General features: G+C 37.5%; 1 protein-coding gene across 1 annotated transcript in view; it reads left to right on the top strand.

The window, feature by feature from the left end:
• The window catches only part of LOC113228684 (major royal jelly protein 1-like), a gene marked incomplete at its 5' end in the record, with an annotated part of 34744 nt that extends 14787 nt beyond the window's left edge, over positions 1-19957 (top strand). Inside the window, 2 exons of the mRNA XM_026462039.1 lie at positions 12461-12611; positions 19766-19957. Coding sequence (XP_026317824.1) covers positions 12461-12611; positions 19766-19956 — 342 coding nt within the window. The remainder of the gene's footprint in view (positions 1-12460; positions 12612-19765) is intronic.
• Positions 19958-20684: the final 727 nt, after the last annotated feature.

Here is a 20684-nt window from a genome sequence, read left to right as displayed (position 1 = left end):
TACTTACTTTAACCAAATCAAAGCAATTCAAGAGAATCAAAGCATTTTTATGTTGTTGTAAGATTAGTTAGAATAAATTACTTTAAACCAATGAGAATATGTATAATAATCATTGTTTTAAACAATAATAGCAAGTTTTAATTTCACTTCTTGTTTTGACAGCCATTAACAGTGTAAGAGAAAATAATTGAAAACGGCGTTTGTATGCAATATAAATAGTTTCCTATAAGATGATTACTTAAAATTTAGGAAATGAAACTATTTTTCCGGATTTAAATCGCGTATACATATTTGTTTTTTCAAACAAACCGACGTTTCGAGCCCTTTACAGGTCCCATGGTCACGGTTGACTGAGGTGGTACAGTCTTCAACCAGTTATGTCTAATATTAATGCAAACCACCCTGTTTTTTCACTATAGTTACAATAGATATTAATTAAATACCTTATTTTTAATTTTACAAAGAAAACATGCCAATTTACGCTACATTAAGTTTTACAAATTATTTTATTGAATGAATTTTTATTAAGTTTAATTTATTATTAATTATTAATAGAAAATTAGAATAAACTAAAACATATTACTGCAGTCTTATGTCTGTTTGGGATGTTTCATTAGAGGAAATACTGGATCCCAAACTGGTGGTACGGAGAAACCATCTTCCCTGTTGAAATTAGGATGTTTTTTTAATTTCAATGACCTCTTGCAGCATCCTGGGTAGATAACGGACTTCTTTTGCAAGGACCTGGGGTTGTTCAAACTTCATTGAATGTGTAGGTTTATCCATGACATGCTCGCGGACTGCAGACTTGTTTACGCGACGGTGTTTGACATCAGCTATATGTTCTTTGACGCGGGTACAAATACTTCGCTTTGTTTGTCCAATGTAAGAGAGACCGCACTCACAGTCAAACTTGTAAACTCCTGCATCCTGTAAGGGGATGTTACATTTCACGGGTCTCAGGAACTGAGAAATCTTCCTCAGGGGCTTGAAATAGGTCTTGATAAATGCACGCCTGAGGACTCTTCCGATCTTGTCTGTAACACCTCTCACGTAAGGTAAGATGGCAGGTCTTCGCTCGACTGTAGGTTCAAATCCGGGCTTGCACTTGTAAGTTTTTCGGAATTTATGTGCGAAATACAATTTCAAATTTGTCATGGGCTTCTCAGCGAAGGAAAACATCTGCACACATCTGCACATCAATTTAATGATGTGTGTGAAGTTCCCACAGTCCCAGCCCTCTCATTGTGAGAGGAAGCTTTTTGCCCAACAGTGGGACTATATACAGGCTAACTATTTTAACTGCCTCTGTGGTCGAATGAGTACCACGACAAACTGCCACGCAGAGGTCCCGGGTTCGATTCCCGGCCCGGGAGAAGTATTTTCATGGCCTACATTTATTTCTCTCGTGAGTGCGGGTGTAATGTGTGGTTGCCTATGTGTGTGTCCATGGCAATCACGACACAGGGTTTGTCTAGAACGGGGTTATAAGTGTGTGCGTTACTTATTTAATAATGACTATTGTTTCTACAAACTTACAATGAATATCTGGTAACCCAAAATATCAATAACATATTAAAAATCATGAAATACATAAAAGTCAATGGTGTAAAAACGTTTTCGCTTTTTGTGTAGTGATATGTGGCTTCGTAATCTTCTGTATATTAAAAGATACAAAGTAATGGTTGGTATTATTCATCGTTGAGCATTGGGTTATAAATCGATATGCTACAAAAGGTAACAAAGAATTAACAAACTTAAAATGTAATGTAAACTAAAAACAAACTCGTGTAAAAACTGTGTCCTATGAATGAATAGTTTTCATTGTTTTTTTACTGTTGCGTTTTGTTTCTTTTTTTGTAAAAAAAAACAGATCATGTTGGTATAAAAAGTTTTTGCTGTTTATTTAGAAAAGCGTTGAATAATGCACCCGTCTAGTTCACATAAGAAATTCATTGAAAGTACAAAATTATCTATGAATGTTTGTTTGTATTCGTTCTATTATTATTCATCCTATTGCGGTAAAACTGAATTGAGTTTTTGAAGTATTAGACCTTTAACTTTAACCACCTTAATACATGAGGTGGGCAAGTTGTTTCAACAAATGCTCTTTAGCCGAAAGCGCAGTTATTCTACAGATGCAATTAAAAAAAAAAACAGTTTCTTTCAGTGGCATTGCAACGTTAGTAATATCAAACTGTTACCCATCCCGAATAACACCGACCTAGTCTACTAATTTAAAATCATCTTAGTGTCTTCCATTGCATTGACGTTATCGACTAACGTCAATGCAATGGAAGGATTTTGTACTTTTGGTATTCTGTTAAAAGTTAAGAGCAGTTGCTTGTCACTGGCTAGCCATCGAGCTACTACTCAATTGCCATTGCATTTTTTCTTTGATATTCTACTCTTTAATAGCGAGTTCATGGCACGTAAAAACACATGTGATAAAATAGCTTCTTTATAAAAAAAAACATCGAAAGTTGGTGGAATTTTTTTGCCAAACATTTATCTGCCAAGTTTCGTTGAAATCGATTACCGGAAAGTAACGTACAAATAATAACGCACCCACTCAACATAGACCCGCACTAGAGAAGCCCTGTGTCGTGGGTACCATGCACACACACGTAGACAACCACAAATTACACCCAAACTCACGAGAGAATTAATTGTAGGCGATATAAATATTTCTCCCGGCAATCGAATCTGGGACCTATGCGTGCCAGTCCGGCAAGATAACCGTTCGGCCACGTAGGCAGTTGAAAAGGAAAGTAAAGAAAAAAGTGTGCGAAACCAGATTCATCCCCTAGTTTGCCACCCTTAGAGGTGGAATATTTTCTTCAAATTTAAAAGGAACCAATATTGAGATACCCTCTTTCCAACAAAACAAAAACATCGAAATCGGCTTAACAATCCGAAGTAATCCTGTAATTATAATACAAAAAATACAGTCAATTAAGAACCTCCTCTTTTTTTGAAGTAAGAAGAGATAAAAATTAAGATATTTATATATATATATTTATATATATACAATTTCCACGGTACTTTTAGTAAGGCAACAAACGTCATAAAACATTTTTTTATGGTGACGGAACGAACAATTCGAGCAAATTCACGACGGGTCTTACAATTTCTACATAAACTTGGAATGCTGTGCTTGCAAATTCGCCATGTGCACAAACACGTAATAGGTCCAGAGGTGGAGTAATAAATCACTCTATTGCCCCACCATTAGACCCTGACAATAAATTACGCGCGAGTATATCACGGATGTGGATTGGTTAATTGAAATACTTTCGGTCTGTATGCATTGACAGCTCAAGGGCATCAAGGCAACAAACTTTGTTCTCATTACCCAGTGCATAGGGTAAAACATATTCTTTTTGAGTTTGTTTTCAAAATGTCGTTGTCAAATATGCAAGTATTATCGAACAACACTATTGTTTACCATACTTGCTTAAAAATTTTAATAATTATTTCATTTATTGGTTGCACAGAAAACAAGTTTTTTGTGTAAAATGCAGTGTTCGCTCCAATGTATGAAGTTTAGAGCAAGTTTTTGGTAGTGTGCATGAGATTCTATAATAAAGATTCTTACTGCATCTGAATCAAGAAGTTATTTGTAATGCAAGGCTGCAAAGTTGTTGTTTGATACGATTGCTTGTATTGAAACCTGAGCAAGCGAAGGAGGCTAAGATTGAACCACGAGTAAAACGAATGGTTCAAAAATAGTTTTCTGAGTGTGGGTTTCAAGACACGAGACGCAAAATAACTTTTCACCTCACTATAGCGAGGACAATTATTTTATTCTTCCTTGTACTTTTATTTTGTGTGATTAAGTGATTATTGAAATTATTTTAGTTCTTCAACGAATTCAAATAATTTAATAAACACGAATAGTTATCATTGTTAATTTAATGTCAACAATGTCAACAATAATAAGAATGAAATATACCAACGGATTTATAGTAGACTATTTATGTAAATGAACGTGTCATTATTACTTTTTTCATCAAAAGAAATAGGTGCGCCAACGTCCATCGTCAGGTTCGAATTTCAAAAACATTTTCCACGCTAGCCATCGAGTGTATAACCAGAAATAGAGACGAAATGTCATTTAATTTGTTGAATACTCGATGACGCTAGCGTGTAAAAACGCTTTTGCGCGAAGATTTCTAAGAAGAAAAGCCTTTCCGAGCTAGTGAGGTGAAAAAAATTATTTCTGATTTTTAGTTGTATTTACATCAGGTTGGGACTTCTTAGTAGGTGTAATCCACCTGTGAGAGGAAGTCCCGCTCTTCCGTCATCCTTTGATTTTAGGAAACAAACTCAATTTAATAATTATGTAAGTAACAGGCTAATTAAACTAATTTTACTAGGATACAAATGTTTATTCACCAATAGCTTCATTTAGACTTTATTGCACATACTTCTCAGAAGAACTTGCCATATTCGAATATTACGATATTCTATACAGATCCCTCTTTACCAATGCCATTAGACATTCTATGCGGATCTCATAAAGAACCCTTCGATCTGACTGTACTAGAACCAGCGTCTGTTGCCACACCGGGGCCACCGCTCTTACCAACTGAGCTACAGACCGAATCAGCAGATCTTAAGAATTTCTTTACGTGCTTGTTGTAGGCTTTTGTACTGGGCTTTACGGCTTATTTGCCGTCAATTATTGAATAATATAAATTCATTTCATAGGTAAGCAAACTATATCACGACGACGTGTAGAAATACTACTCATTCGTAAGGCAGATTGACCTGAGATGAATGATTTGTTTATGTATTTTTATGTCATCACAAACATGTAATAGCTGGAAGGTGTACTTCCATGCGTGCGCGTTCATGTCATATATCCTTGTTTATTATGACAATATTATAAATTCTGCGAGGTTGTCAGTATTGTACCAATAACCCTGTATAAGCACCACACTCATAGCCCCGCACTAGAGAAACCCTGTTTCTCGGGTGCCACGGACAAATTACACTAAAACTCACGAGAGAAATAAATGTAGGCAAATACAAATATTTCCCCCGAGACTTCTGCGTGACAGACCAGCATGGTAATCGTTCGGTCACGGAAGTAGTTAAGTTTGAGGTATTTATACATATAGCGCACTTGGTGTCATTAGTCCACATCTGCCTCCGTGGTCAATTGGTTACCATGATGGACGCAGTGGTCCCGGTTTGATTCTCGAGCCGGGAGAAATATTTATATGGTCTAAATTTATTTCTCTCGTGAGTTTGGGTGTAATTTGTGGTGGTATATGTCTGTGTTTATGGCACCCACGATACAGGGTTTCCCTAGTGCGGGGCTAAGAAAAATCTGTGAAATTGCAACTACAAAATTACAAAAACAACAAAGATTCTACGAACGAAATTAGTCGATAATCTTTTTATACTCAAATAGGAGGGTTATAAAATTTCATAGAACCTTTTCTATTTTTTTATATATAACATAAGTGCGCACTTGACCTCCATCTTACCTGAGGGTAACTGTCGTTGAGGCCGACGATGGAGCATGCACATCTAAATAATACCTATTCACTCTCGTCTTGAAAGGCCTAAGTTATAACGCTCAGGGAATTAATCTGCAGGCAGGGAATTCCACTCCATAGCCGTTCGCCATATAAATGTGGAAGCATAATGCTTCGTGCGAAGCCTTGGAATATCCACAGTATAGGGGTGGAACCTAAGCCTTCGCCTCGTCCCCCGGTGATGGAAAGGGGAAGGCGGAATTAAATCGTGCAATTTCATCGCATACTCTCCTGTAGAATACCGAAAAGCAGGCAACTTTATGACGGTGTCCAAGGCTCTGCAGCTTCGCCTCTACTAAGTTCGAGTCGCATAAAGGCCTCTTGGCGCTCTTGTCAATTGAATCCAAGTTGGTCAGTTGGTACTCAGCAGAGCCATCCTATATTGCAAAAATAGGATGGCTGGTAGAGGTGGCAGCAGAGTCATTCTATTTTATTTTCGGCTGCTATACATCGCAGGTGGCAGCAGTACACCGTACATAACCGGACTTTTTTTAATATGTAATAGACACACGCTTGGCCACAATCTAACCAGATATTAAGCGACGATGTGACCGACGACGATGGGACGCGTTTGCCTAAAAAAATGCGTATTCACTATAGCCTTGAATAGCCCCAAATTGTACTTTTCGGGAAATACAGACAGAGTCGGTAGAGCATTCCATTCCTTTGCCGTACGTACTTTTGTCTGGTATAGCAGAAGCAACTGTCCGGTGTGTGTATTTCTATCTACCGACCCGAGAGGTAGAGAATTCCGGAGAGACTACGGGTTCGACGGCAAGACCAGGGTACGGCGGGCTTCCGGGCCAAGCCCTCCGCCAGTGATACGGCATGGGTGTCTCTGGTGGCCTCGGACGTGGGTATGGACTCGCTGGGGTTTGTGGTGAGCTGCAGAGAGGCCCATTATTGTCCGCCCCAACATGTGGCCGAGGCGTCTGTCTCGTATGCAGCTAGCGCGCTTAGTAGCGATCTAGTTGAGGGCCTGAAGTGAGGAGACACGTGTGGCACGTGAGTTGCCCTTTAAGTTGGAACCTATGTCCGGGCATTGTCGCATCTCCGGTAGTGGACTTAGAGTCGACGGCTTAGCGATGGCAACCGTTAGTTGTGCAACGCGCAACGGCAAGTGAGCATGCCTACGGCTCCGGTACCTTTCTGGAAAATAGGCAGCGTACCGTACGTGTACCCGGGGCGGCTCACCCGAGGCATTGCCTCTCGAGAACCAGATGAAGTCAAGTGACGGAGATCTGTGACAACCCTGTTCACTGGCTGATCTGGGGTCAGAACCTGAACTTATAAGGTTCCTGTGCGCGTCCAGGTTATATTCTTATTATCTTCTCGTATACCCTAAGGGTCGGTAGGGAGGGTCACTATAATCAAAACTAATGTAGAAAGATATTGGGCTGTCCCAGTGTGAAGTAACGCGTCACCTTGGAAAGGATGCTAAGCTTTATTATATATTTTTATGACTTTCTTCTGACGTGTGATCACATGTGACTTTGTTATACCAACAGTACTATATGCCTCTATATTTCTGGGGGATTACAGGGAGAGTATTATCAAAAATTAAATTTATTATTAAAATTGGTTCTACAGGGAATTAAACCACCAATGAATGACTCTTAAAATGCGAAACAAAACGTGAAAACACAATGCAGTTGACCTATTACGTGCACTTCATGGAGCGTGTCTCCACATAGAAAGGATTGTCCGTTCAAGGGATTGTAAAGCAACGTATTGTACCGTTGTTCTGCTGTTAGAAAGGGCATGGCATGTCCGTTCTGAAGCAATTTTCTAATTGTTGCAACGTTCGCACGCGTATTTACTTGTGAGGCGTGATTTATAGGTAAATCATCAACATTGATTTATATCGCTGTTATATTCTTCTTTCGTTATATTTTGTAGCGGAAGTTTGTTGACATTTGTATGCCTTCTGAACTATTAGATATTTTCATGTACTGGTACCACAACCAAGTCAATGTTGTAAGGTGGGCTGAAAAATTTTCTGAGCCATACCTGTTGGGATGCTATTCAACATGTATATTACCGCACTGATAGGAGTGGCCAGAGCCCGTGTCGACTGCTATATTGACAATTGTCTTTTATTATACCAAGTGCCGGGACGAACTAGTCGTGCGCCTGATGATAAGCGACACGCCTATCCATAACAGTTTCAGTGTCACTGAGAGCCAAGATCGCAAAGATCATATAGGCACTGACAGTGCGCCCGTCACCCTGAGACATAAATTGACAAGTTTCATTGTGCTTGTAATTTCACTAGCATCTTATCCTTCCAAAACGGAACACAGTAGTGTTCATAACACAGCTTGGCGACAAAAATAGGTAAGGTAGGTACTTACCTGGACGAACTCTTTCATAAGGAGTTCTACTGCTACTAAATGTGCATAAATAATATTTAGGTATACGAATAATGTGGTGCTTCTGAGTGCCTCTGTTTGTGATCTAAATAATCTCAGTACAGAGTACTAAAAAAAGAAAAGTACGTAGAATTACATCTATTTGCCAAGTTTTTTGAAAACGGTTACCGGAAAGTGTGCAAACCCGGATTTATCCCTTAGTTCGCCACTATACGGAACTTGACACGTGAGATAACAAAAATCGGTTCTCCCTACTCAAGGTATATTGAGAGAGAAAAACGCCTTGAATTAGAGAATAGCAAAATCAACCATTAAAATAATTGCTCCTTATAATAAAATTTAGGCGCTATTTATAAAAATGAATCTTCATGCGTGAATAGCCACCCTTAGAGGTGGATGATTTTCTTCAAAATTAAATGGGACCACTATTGGGTACCCTCTTTCCAACAAAAAAAAAATCATGAAAATCAGTGCACAAATACCGTGGTTATCGCACATACATAAAAAACATAGTCGAATTCCTCTTTTTCGATTCCTCTTCCGAATCCTTTTTTTGAAGTCGGTTAAAAATTAATAACCATCTGAGAAAAATATGCGACTAACCACGACTTTTTTAAGTCGTGGTTACATATGGTTTTATATTTTTATAACGTCAGTAAAACAAACAAACGACTGTTTGCCAAACCGGGGCTGCGTGTCAGGTCCAACCTTTATACTCGATACCATTGCCGGGAGAATTCACTCTCCTAAAAAATACATAATTTAATATTACTGTATAATTTTAATGATCTTACATACGTAAAAAATGCTATATCAAGGCCATTGACTTATAAATAAATGGACGACGGGTCTAATACAAAAACCACGAAAAAAATGTCTCAAGTCAACCTATTTAAACGTAGTGACATGTCAAGGAATATGAAAAAGCCAAAACGTTGAATTTAAATTATAATGTCATCGCAGTACTGTCTAATTTTGCTTGCTTCGCTGTCAGTCGAACAAACGAAGACTAAAGCGTGAATGACGCTCTGTATACGATTTTAAAAATAAGTTCGGACACTATTTAGCGAGGACCAGACGTCCATATAATTGTAAGTCAATGATCAAGGCCTACTTTCTCAAACTCGTTATCTTATAAAGAGTGATTATACAGGAGATGGCAAAACTTTAAATTTATAATATTTATTTTAAATTTCTTATCTCGGGTGTAAATTTGGATGCATTACCTTAAGGACAGATAAAAGACTGCGTGAAGGAAATGTGATGTGAAATTGGCTTGTGAAAATGTGTATATACATCCATTTTTTGCATTTCACTAACTTGATGGTTTAAGATACGAGTTTGAGAAAGTAAGGCGGTAAATTTTACTTTGGGTCACTATTTTTCATTAGTATCCAATTACACAAAACCTCGATAAGCTTAAAAGGGGGCATACATTATCCTGCATTGCAGTCCGCCTTCTCGTCCACCGCATGATGCAGGATTATGAATGTAATTGCAGTGTGCAAACCATCCTGCAATTCTGCAATGCGTCCTGCGGAAACTCCGTACGAGGGCTATATGCACGATAGTGTGAGCAGTCAGCTGTTTAAGGTTATATGTTATCCTGAGATATCACTGTCTGACCTTTGACATGTCTAGGTCATGGAGAGATTTGCGGTTGACCAAGGTTGAACGCTGACAGAAAAATTGGACAACGACGGGCATTCGTATATAAATATATTGTGTCACAGATAAAGGTGGTAACAACCACCTTTGATTCTTCTGCATTTTTAGAAATAAAACTACTTTTTCGGATCTAAATCGCATGTAATTGTTTTTTTCTAAAACAAACCAACTGTAAAGAGCAACGTTTGGGACGTTAGTTTGTTAACGTGTATTTTTTTCCAACCATAAACAAATACAACATTCACAACGAAACGCCACAATTAGCGGTCTTTATATTTTCACTTATTGAACCTTTTGGCACAAACTAAAACAAGTACTGGCTGTTTGAGTTTGTCCGGGTCACTCGATATAAATTAAATGGCTAAGTACTTTTTATTCCCGAGGGATTAAATGATACACTTTACTCCCGCTGCATAAGGCTATATTGACGTACTTTCAGGGCATGAGACGTGAAAAAATAGTTTAACTATCAACGTGTACCTAACAATCGCATAAATCTAAGAGGTCGGCATCTGCCCCGTTAGAATTGAATGCTTGGCAGTCGCTGGAGCAGCGATCAAAGCAACTCGTTCAGACAAGGCCGTGGTCGTGTAGGCAAGCTTCACAGTCTCAAACTCAGTGTTCGATTAAGCCGTTCGAACTTTCTGGATAAACTTAAGCCTTTTGTTTTGTACGTAAAATAAAAGCTCCAGAGAAAACAAATACTATAGTACGGGCGTGAGACGCCACATGTGTCGACACACTACTACCCTATCCCGTCTCCAGCACACCAGCAAGAGGGTTCCGCAGCTGGGCTATCGGAAAAACTAAAGAGTAATAAATACCAGGACCACGGCTCCGACTACCTATTTGTACTCTTTGGAGTCGAAACCTTTGGCCCGTGGGGTCCCCGTGCACTTAATCTTTACAAATATAAAAAAAAAATCATAGACTTACTCAAAGTATTCGCATAGCTATCCAGAGCTGTGCGGCACTGCAACTGTTATGGCTATCCGTGTCACTTACCACCAGGCCCGCGACTTGTTCGTCCCGTCACTTTGTATCATGAAAAAATTTTTAGTTTTAAATATTTCAGCTTTTATTGTATTTTACGTACCTGTCTAAAGATTGGTAATTAGTAAGTAAAAAACGTACATCTATTTATTATAAAATAAAAATGTAAAAGTTGCGTACTAAGGTCAACTCATACATATATCAATCTAGATTATTATAAATAATTGTCGTTGTCATTCATTTTTAATTAAGTGTTTGTAATGCAAATCGAATTATTTTATTTCATTTTTTATAAAAGGGTACACCAACAGCAAAACATATATAACAATTTCCATCATAACACATAACAAACAGTGGTATCAATATAAATATGCTTGCCAATTATAGGTATACACAACATTTGCCAAGAACTATGTAAACATTAACAATAAATTCCAAGTTAATAAATCCAAACGGGAGGCTTACAACAGCCTATACGACATTTAAATGATGCAGAAGTTTAATTTTCAAAACATTCGGCGAATTATTGAAAACATCTATGAAAGGAGCCTTATAAGTAATTTCGTTATATTCGCGGCATCCCCTGGACAGGGGACAATGAAAACCTAAATTAGTCCTGTGATTCGGAATATTGAATACTTTTTGTACTGGTTGTCTGGGATAGTTATAAGGTACAGCAAGATAAATTTTATTGAGAAGATCGGAACACTTAGTCTTGTTATTTATAATGTTGTATAGAAATAACAGGTCCATAACCTGACAAATGCCTGAGGACGTAAATGCCAGGTAACGAGTGAATGCATGTTGAATGGATTCTATCCGCTGAGAAGGTTCGCTATAAGAAGGACTCCACGCTACACTGGTAAATTCTAGGCGACTACTCACCAAGGCATATTAAAGAGCTTTTTTCGTCTGCACCTGGATGAATTCCTTTGAGTTTCTTTTCAAGAAGCCCAGAATGCGTGCTGCACTTTTTATTATTTTATCAACGTGAGAGTTAAAATTTAACTTACAATCAAGCACAACACCTAAGTCGCGCATATCCTCCACCTTTACCAAAGCCATCCCATGCAGTGTATATGTTGTAATGATCGGACTTCTTTTCCTAGTGAAACTAATGTGGTAACACTTATAGTTGTTGAGCGACGTACCATTTGTAGTACACCATATATACAAATTGTCCAAATCCGACTGTAAAAGTCATCACTCAAAGTTTTGATAGTTTTGCTTAGCTTCAAATTATCAGCAAATATAGAGACATTGCAGTACCTTATCTGTGACGTAACATCATTTATGAATATTAAAAATAACAAGGGACCAAAGTGTGATCCCTGCGGTACTCCAGAACTAGATAAATACGTATTGGAATCGAATCCATTCATTACCACAACCTGTGGTCTTTTTAACAGGTAACATTTAAACCACTCCAAGAGCGAACCGAATATCAAGTTTTGATAATAACACTGAGTGAGAAACTGTGTCGAAGGCGCTGGTAAAATCAATATATATTGTATCCACTTGCAGGCCTCTATCAACTTCCCGAGATATCGTCGATACAAATAAGGATAAGTTAGCACATCTGAAACCGTGCTGACTATCGGTTAAGTTGAATAATTACACTTATTCAAATCCTGTTGACCTTCATACAGTAAATAGTACTAGATTGAAAATATGTACTAGGTATTACTGGTGGTACATAATGTATACTTGTGGTAATTTTAATATTCTATTGTCAGTTCATTATATAATTCTTTCTATTTCTATTAATCTTTGTATAATAGAATATCTATAGAATAAATATTTCTCTTGGCCCGGGATCTCTGCGTGGCAGTCTAACAGTTTAAATGTGTTTACATTATACTATTGGATTCATTTCAGGTACGAAGTGTGTACTTTCCACGCGAATTGCTCAGGCCAAGTTCTCTGCTCACAAACCTGGTACTCGACGACACCCGGGCTTCCACACCGCACCGTCTAACCGCCACCTGTGATAACATCTTCGCCTACATCAGTGACACAGTCGCTCCGGGTAAGCACTTTAATTTTGATTAAAATCGACTAATTGAGATAGCCCCAAACCGAATTTACGGAACCCTATTAGAAAAGGTACGTCAAGTAAAATCATACCCACCTGTGTGACACACGTATTATGTATACGGACATACTTATATGGGCTGATTATAGTAACTTGCCTTTCCATTCATTATCATATCTCCAATCATTACTGTAAGTCCATTCATTACTGTATTTTCATTAATTACTGTATTTCTGTTCATTACCGTATTTTCATTAATTACTGTTATTTAATTTATTACCGCGTTGATGTCTTTCGAATGTGACGCATTGATGTATTTAAAATGTGGAAATAAATATCACGTTGCTATGATTGTCTATGAGGATATTAACATGAGGACGCAATACATGTTTTTATAATTTACTATTTCCACAAATGTCGACAAAAACAGCAAATACTTAGACCAATTGATTAGCAATGCGTATACGGAACCAACAGTATAATTGCTGTCTGTTTTCAGTTATACATAACATGATTTAATGATTTATCGGTTGTTCGCCGAAGCGGATTGTCTAATATATGAACAGATAAATTGCTCTTTAAACATTTTAAACAGCTAATCAATCACTTTTCCTTCCGAAACGTGGAAATATATAACATAATTATATTGTTAAAAAGAATATTTGTCAATTTCTTTTATTTAGTAACAGTAGAACTCCTCGTGAAAGGGTTCGTCATGGGAAGTACTGCTACCTTACCTATGCAGTAACGTGAGCATTTCTGCGTTCTGGTTTTAAAGGGTGAGGGTGCTGTTGAAGTTACAGGTACATGGGACTTGTCAACTTATATCTCAGGATGACAGGCGCAGTGGTAGTGTCTCTCTGATCTTTGCGAGTTAAAGCTCTGAGTGGCACTGCAACTGCTATGAACAGATATGAATTCTTCGCCCCGTCACTTAGTATTGTAAAAAAATATACATATATAATATGTTATGAGTTAATTGCACCAGGTCGCGACATTTACGGATCAATCAACTTTTGTTTGGTTTTTGTTTTCATGGAACTATAATATTTTTGGAAGTATTGCAGTCTATGGAATATTAAATTTTATTAATATCACTATTCTATTTTTTCCATTTTCGTCCGTCCCTGTACCAAAATACCAACAAGAGGGTTGGTTGTGCTTCTTCGACTTATTCGCGACCTTCGTAATTTTAAGCATAGGTTTGTGAGATCCCGGTACCCTTTTTTGTGCCGTAAAGTGGTTCTGATCTGAGTGTTCTGGTAGTTTGTCTGGTACTCATAGGGAGTATAGGGTCTTCTCTAGTTTGAAACCAGGTGGTTGTTTCCTAATAGAAAAAACAAAAGTTAATTTCATAGGCTCTACCTGACCTGGAATCTATTGACGACGGCTACGGAATTCACTCCGGGGTACTACCAGGGCAAAACCACTTTAGGCAGGTATTTTCCCAAATTGGTCCTAAGGGGAATCGAACCCAAGACCTGATTTAGTCCCTGCAGTGCAACGATTTTGCCACTGAGGTCGTCTAAATAAGTATCTCTTACATAACATAATCCAATAATCACGGTTTCCCACAGAAAAATCTGCACGAGGTAACCATGTCACGATGTGAGTGGCATATTAGCAAACTCGATACAATAGCACACCTCATTCATATTCACAATTACGAAACGAGCGATTAGTTAGCGATTCTAAGTCGCGATATATTGGTGGCTTAATATAATAAGGTTTAAAATGCCATTAATAAAACACCGCCGGCAAGACACGACTTAAAACGCGTAGTCATTATTTTATTATGTACTTTTGTTTTCTATTTGTAATATGTTTCGTAGTTAACTAATTTGTCATATAGAATAATGAGACAATTATTTACGACTGTGCTTGCAATTTAGATTCTGTCATACATTCACACTTGTTTCAAATTTATATCTCATGCATACATATTTAATAATTATAATAAGTAAATTATTGCAGAGGCCAGGAAGTAAGAGAATGCTGGACGAGTATAAATTTAGAGAGTATTAATACGAGGCACGCAATCCCCGTTCCCGCCGAGGCATCTGTAATGCTTTTATCAAACAATGTGAGGAAATAAAAGACTAAAGAGAGGAAGTGTATAACAGAATATATATGTATAATAAATATATGTGTAAATTAAAGTGTATAATAATTAGAACTATAAGTAATGTTTGGCATGTTAGGACAATTTCTAAAAGAAAATTTATTGTTTTTTCAAGCACATTAATAGGAGTTTGTCGAACGTCTGATGATGTGTTGAGGGTGCATCTATTACTAAATTTTCATTATCTTTTTTATCTTTAGAACTCAATTTCGCGACGAAAATACAAAAAAAACGAAAAAACAGAAAATAATATTATAACAACGCACAAACTCAACATAGCCCCGTACTAGGGAAACCCTGTGTCGCGAGTGCCATGGACACACACACATAGACATCCACATATTACACCCAAACTCACGAGATAAATAAATGTAGGCCATGCAAATATTTAACCCGGCCCGGGAATCAAACCTGGGACCTCTGCGTGGCAGTCCGGTATGGTAACTGTTCAGCCACAGAGGCAGTTTTATATTAAAGCACTATAAACTATTTTACCGCCTTTTTTAAGGCCACTATAAAAGGTACTATAAACAAAACTTATGTAGAAAAGATATGGGACTGTACGTAGTTTCAGAAATCGGTTACTCGCTATTAACATTCTTAAATATTAATGAATAACTAATCTAATACTAATTTATGGTGCAATAAATATTTGCGTTTTTAAGGTTATTATAGTTAATTGTGTAATTGGAGGCTTCAATTATACAATTAACTATAATAGCGGCGCTAAGTAAGCAATTGTAACTTGAAGTCTTGCATTAAGAAATCCTTAAAAATTAATATAATCGTGCAAACTTTACTGTTCAAGGATTAGATTTGTTTGAAAAGTAAAGAAGGACATTTAAATAAATAACCAAATATTATATAACATCACATGCGTAGCTCTGATCCCAACGTAAGTGACTAAAGCACTTGTGTTATGGAAATGGGAAACAACGACGTTACCGCACTTTACTGCTTCCGTGACTGAACGGTTACCATACGAACGGTTACCAACGACTGCCACGCAGAGGTCCCAGGTTTGATACCCGACTTGGGAGAAATATTTGTATGGCCTACATTTATTTCTCTCGTGAGTTTGGGTGTAATTTGTAGTTGTCTATGTGTGTCCATGGCACCCGCGACACAGGGTTTCCCTTGTGCGAGGCTATATTGAGTGTGTGCGTTATTATTTATTATTTACCACAAACACCGAGACAATATAGAAAAGTTAATTTCCTGCATAGGCCGGGCCGGGGATCGAACCCGAGACCTCAGAGATAGCGACACCATGAAATCCAGTGTGCATGCCACTCGAACACAGCGGTCAACTCGACACACAGACAGGCGAGTTTCACTAAAACAATTGAATATAAATTTTGTGAAAGTAGATATGGCTATTTAAATGCACATTTAGACCGTAGGGGCGTTTTTACGCCGATACTTGGCGTAAAATTATTACTGGTTGTAATTTAAGGCATAAGTATATGTTTCGTCGCTTCGAGTCCAGCGACGTGTATAGTCGTTTGTCCAACCTATAAAGGTAAAAAAGTGTGTTACGGTCTTGAAGCAGTGTTCCGTCGGGATATTACGTGTGATTTTTAACCGACTTCAAAAAAAGGAGGAGGTTATACGTTCAGCTGTATGTATGTTTTAGATTTCTCCGTCACTTGTAGACCAATTGCCACTCTCGTGGCGGTCCTAAAATCCTTAAATTTTATTGACTTGTTCATTGACGTATCGATTTCTCCACGATATTGTGGACCGATTTTGAAAATTCTTTTTTGTTTGAAAGTGTATAGTTCGTTTCGGCGGCCACAAATTAAAAAAATATTTTGCGCAAATAAAAATCGACTTTCCACTTGATCCAATACATGTAGGAAATGAAACTATTTTTCCGGATTTAAATAAATCTCAATAAAATAAAAAATATATTTTTATATTTTGCTAAGAATTTTTATTGCGTATTTTATTTACATTATTCGTATATGTTAATAATAGCACTAAGAAACATTAATAAAAAAAAACCTTGTTGAATAAGTGTGCAAAGGGTATAAGCATTTAGCTCCACGAGCATTAGAGAGTGGTTTTAACGTCGAATGTTAAGTAGGGTTTATAACAAAGGTTTATAATGTAGTTAAACATTGGTAACATGTGGTCTGTGTTGGTAGCACTTCGACGACAAGGAATAAATCTGAGTATATCTTAACAATAATGCGTCGAACCACATCAATTTCCTGGTCTCAAATTAGGGGATTCCATTTGAAGAGACCAGGGAAAGAATTATTTGGATTACACAGCGTTACATACATTTATGAAGGCAAGGATTTATATTTCAGGTAGTATTTATGCGTATCTTTTTCACCAATATTTAAAAGCTTTTCAATTTAAAAATTAGTTTTTCCTAAAATTCTCCTCAAGTGACTTTGATCATTCTTTCCCTGGACTCATCATTTATTACGAGTACCTAAGACTATACAAGTCAGAATAAAGTTCATTTTCCAGATTGATCCTTTTGAGAATCGAACTCGGGGCTTTTCGTCTAGGGTCCACAACGTAACTATTCGGCTATTGAGGTCTTTGAAATAACTATAATATATAACTTCGACTGCAAGAAACTAAAACAGTAATAAAAATAAAAAAGCCTCTACAAAATGACTGCTATATGTATAATGGTACTTTCAGACCATTACATATTTTTTTCTTTTTCTATGACGTTTACCCTTTTTTTATAATGCCAAGTGACGGGACGAACGAGTCATGCGCTTGATGGTGAGCTACATGCCTGTCCATGACAGTTGTAGTGCCATTCAGAGCTTTAAATCGCAAGGATCTGAGGGGCACTACCACTGCGCCCGTCACCCTGAGACATAAGTTGACAAGTTCCATGTGCCTGTAATTTCACCAGCACCCTTACGGAAATAGGTATCTAAATAAAATAAATAGGCTTCCTATCGTTACTTGCTATCTTAAAAAGCTGTATTCAAACTTAGAGAAAAGTTTCAATATTTTATAATGCAACGACAATTCAACGAAAATTATGTATGGGTTTAGTTATCTATTATGAGTAGCAACAATAGTTGTTTATTATTACCTTCCTAGATTTTAAAAGTATGATGACTTGAGCCTATAAGATCATTATAATGATTCACACAAGGACAGGTCAAAATCGTTGCTAGTAACATTTCGGTTTTATCAACTCCGGTACGGAACACCACAAAGGTGCTTTCTCCAAAAATGACGTAAGCGTTTGCGAGCAGCTAATTAAACCCACTTGTTCAGAGAAATTGTAACATTGCGCAATGACCGTGCAGAATTTAGCAAGTCCAAATGTACGTACTTATGTAGCCACATGTCCGCGTGCGGTAGTGTGACGAGTAGCCGGTTTTATGACAATGTTTTATTAGCACATTACTGCAGAGGCCGGGAAGTAAGGAATTGCTGGAGGAGTGAGTTACATGTATTATACAATACATACTAAATTTTAAAATTATAAATACATGTACCTTGTATTAATACGAGTCAAGCAATCCCTATTCCGGCCAAGGCGTGTATAGTGCTTTTCTCAAACAATGCGAGGAAATAATAAAAAACTAAAAAGAGGAAGATGTACAATAAAAAAAGTAGAAAAAACAAAATTAATTAATATTAAAAGTATATAAATATATTTATGATTTTCTATGTCCTTTATGATGATATTCGTGAGCTCTGTACTCCTGCATGCACCGTTTATCCCTAAAATTAGAGCAACCTGAAACAAACAAAGGCTTGTTATGCTTATTTACAGTATCGGAACTAATATCTTTCAATGTTACACATTACGATATTATATACTAACAAACTTTACCTTAGTTGCTATTGATTGAAGTTTCATAAGTTTTCATGTATCTTGCTTTGCTCATGCCGGCTCAAGCCGGCTCAAGCCGGCAACAAGTTTTGTTTGTATTACCTCGTTTGAAATTAGGAGAAGTACAATCCATTACTGTATTTTCGTTACCGCTCGTCTCATTCTTTTTTCACGACTAAAATACAAAAAAGACGAAAAAACAGAAAAGAATACCAAAGCCATTGACTTACAAATAAGTCAATGACCAAAGCACTTTATTTTATTTTACCGCCTTTTTGTTTTTTTTTTAAGTAAGCGGTATACGTAGGTATTTTCAATTCTAGCTATTACTAATACTGGGCAGTTGGCTGTATTAGTTTTTCCTTTGCCTGTTTACATAGCTCATCTAGATTTAAAAGTTTAGAAAAGTGGACAGTAAAATACTTACGAAGTCTCACGGTCCCTAAGTGACTAACTTGTGTTCGTTTTTTGAATGTAATGCAAATATTTCCAAGCATGTTTGAGAAAAGGATTATTTTTAGAACATGTCGACTTAATTAAGCTGGTATGTTGTTAAGGTTACGTATTTACTTGCGTAAAATAACGCCAACGCGCCATTATCTGCGAGTTCAACAACAATCACTAGGTAACTAATAGGGTCTATAGCACGACAGATTAAATTCGCCTCTATGTTCCCTTGCGGTAAAAGTGATACAAAGTGCAAAGTGCCAAATTCGACTGTACAAAGTCGGAGGTGCTTTGGTGTTGAACACATTCGCGCGAGCGGTGATGCGCTGTGGCAGATATATTTCTCATACATTAATGCAAACGTTTATAAACACATCTTCTACAGGCTATGAATGAAATAAATGTAACAAATAATGAATGTCTATGTGTGTATCCATGGCAACAGCGACACAGGGTTTCCCTAGTGCGGGGCTATGTTGAGTGTGTGTTATAATTAAAAAAAATATTTATTTCTCTCGTGAGTTTGGATGTAATGTGTGGTTGTCTATGTGTGTGTCCATGACACCCGCGACACGGGGTTTCCATAGTGTGGGGCTATGGGGCATGAGTGTATGCATTATTATTATTATTACCCGACGATACGGGATTTAGATTCTAAAAAATAGTTTCAATCGCTAAAACCTAAAAACTCGATATAAATAACTTTTATTATTTCACTCACATAATTTGTTTTTAAACTACGTCTCTTTCCAGGAGTAATCGTGTACGACGGCCGTCGTGACAACGCGTGGCGTGTGACTCATGCATCGATGTACCCTGATCCCGACCTCGGCGAATACGACATCAATGGAGAACGGTTCACTCTTATGGATGGCATAGTGGGACTCACTCACTCTCCTGCTCAGGGGTTACTGTACTACCAGCCTTTGGCTACTGACAGGTAAGAAAACAAAGTGATTCGAGTAGTTCGTTCTCGTCGACTTTCGCTCGTCTATTACTATATAACTGTGTCTACTTCTTATTAGACAATAAGTTAAAATATACAGGTAAGGTATAATTAAAGTTTAAATATTAGAAACTAAAACTAGGATTAAATTGCATGAATTAAAGATCTACGGTCGCTGCCACTGGGCCCGTCACCCTGAGGTATAAGTTGACATGATGTGCCCGTAATTTCACTAGCACCCTTAACCTTCCAAACCGGAACGCAGTAATGCTCACATTACTGCTTGGCGGCAGAAATAGGTAAGGTGGCAGTACTACCCTGGACGAACTCTTTCACAAGGAGTTCTACTGCTGGCGGCTCTAGGGTTTCCCAGACAGTCTATTAATTTTTTTAGATAAAATTTTGTATAAATGAAAGGACCCACAGGTCAAGGATTTCGACTCCAAAGGCTGTAAATAGGTAGTCCTGATACTTTTTCTTCTTATCGCATCGAAGGCTTACATTGTTATGCATACATCACGGTGAAAGAATTGCCCATCGGCGTAAGGTACTTGCCGATTGTTGCCGCCGTGCAGGGAGGCTCCTTTCGTGCACCCCACCGTTTCTACTGCAAAGCAGCACTAAAGGCTCGAGGTCGACAGATAGGTATAACCATGGTCTAACCCATACAATCTCAGACATTGAAGAATTAAGACTTATGTCCCACGTTATTTTACTTTTTTTAGT

The sequence above is a fragment of the Hyposmocoma kahamanoa genome, unplaced genomic scaffold (assembly GCF_003589595.1).
Source record: "Hyposmocoma kahamanoa isolate Upper Pololo Valley unplaced genomic scaffold, ASM358959v1 236, whole genome shotgun sequence".
In the NCBI taxonomy this organism is placed as follows: Eukaryota; Metazoa; Arthropoda; class Insecta; order Lepidoptera; family Cosmopterigidae; genus Hyposmocoma; species Hyposmocoma kahamanoa.
Note: the sequence above shows the minus strand (reverse complement) of the source record. Positions and strands in the feature narration are given on the sequence as shown.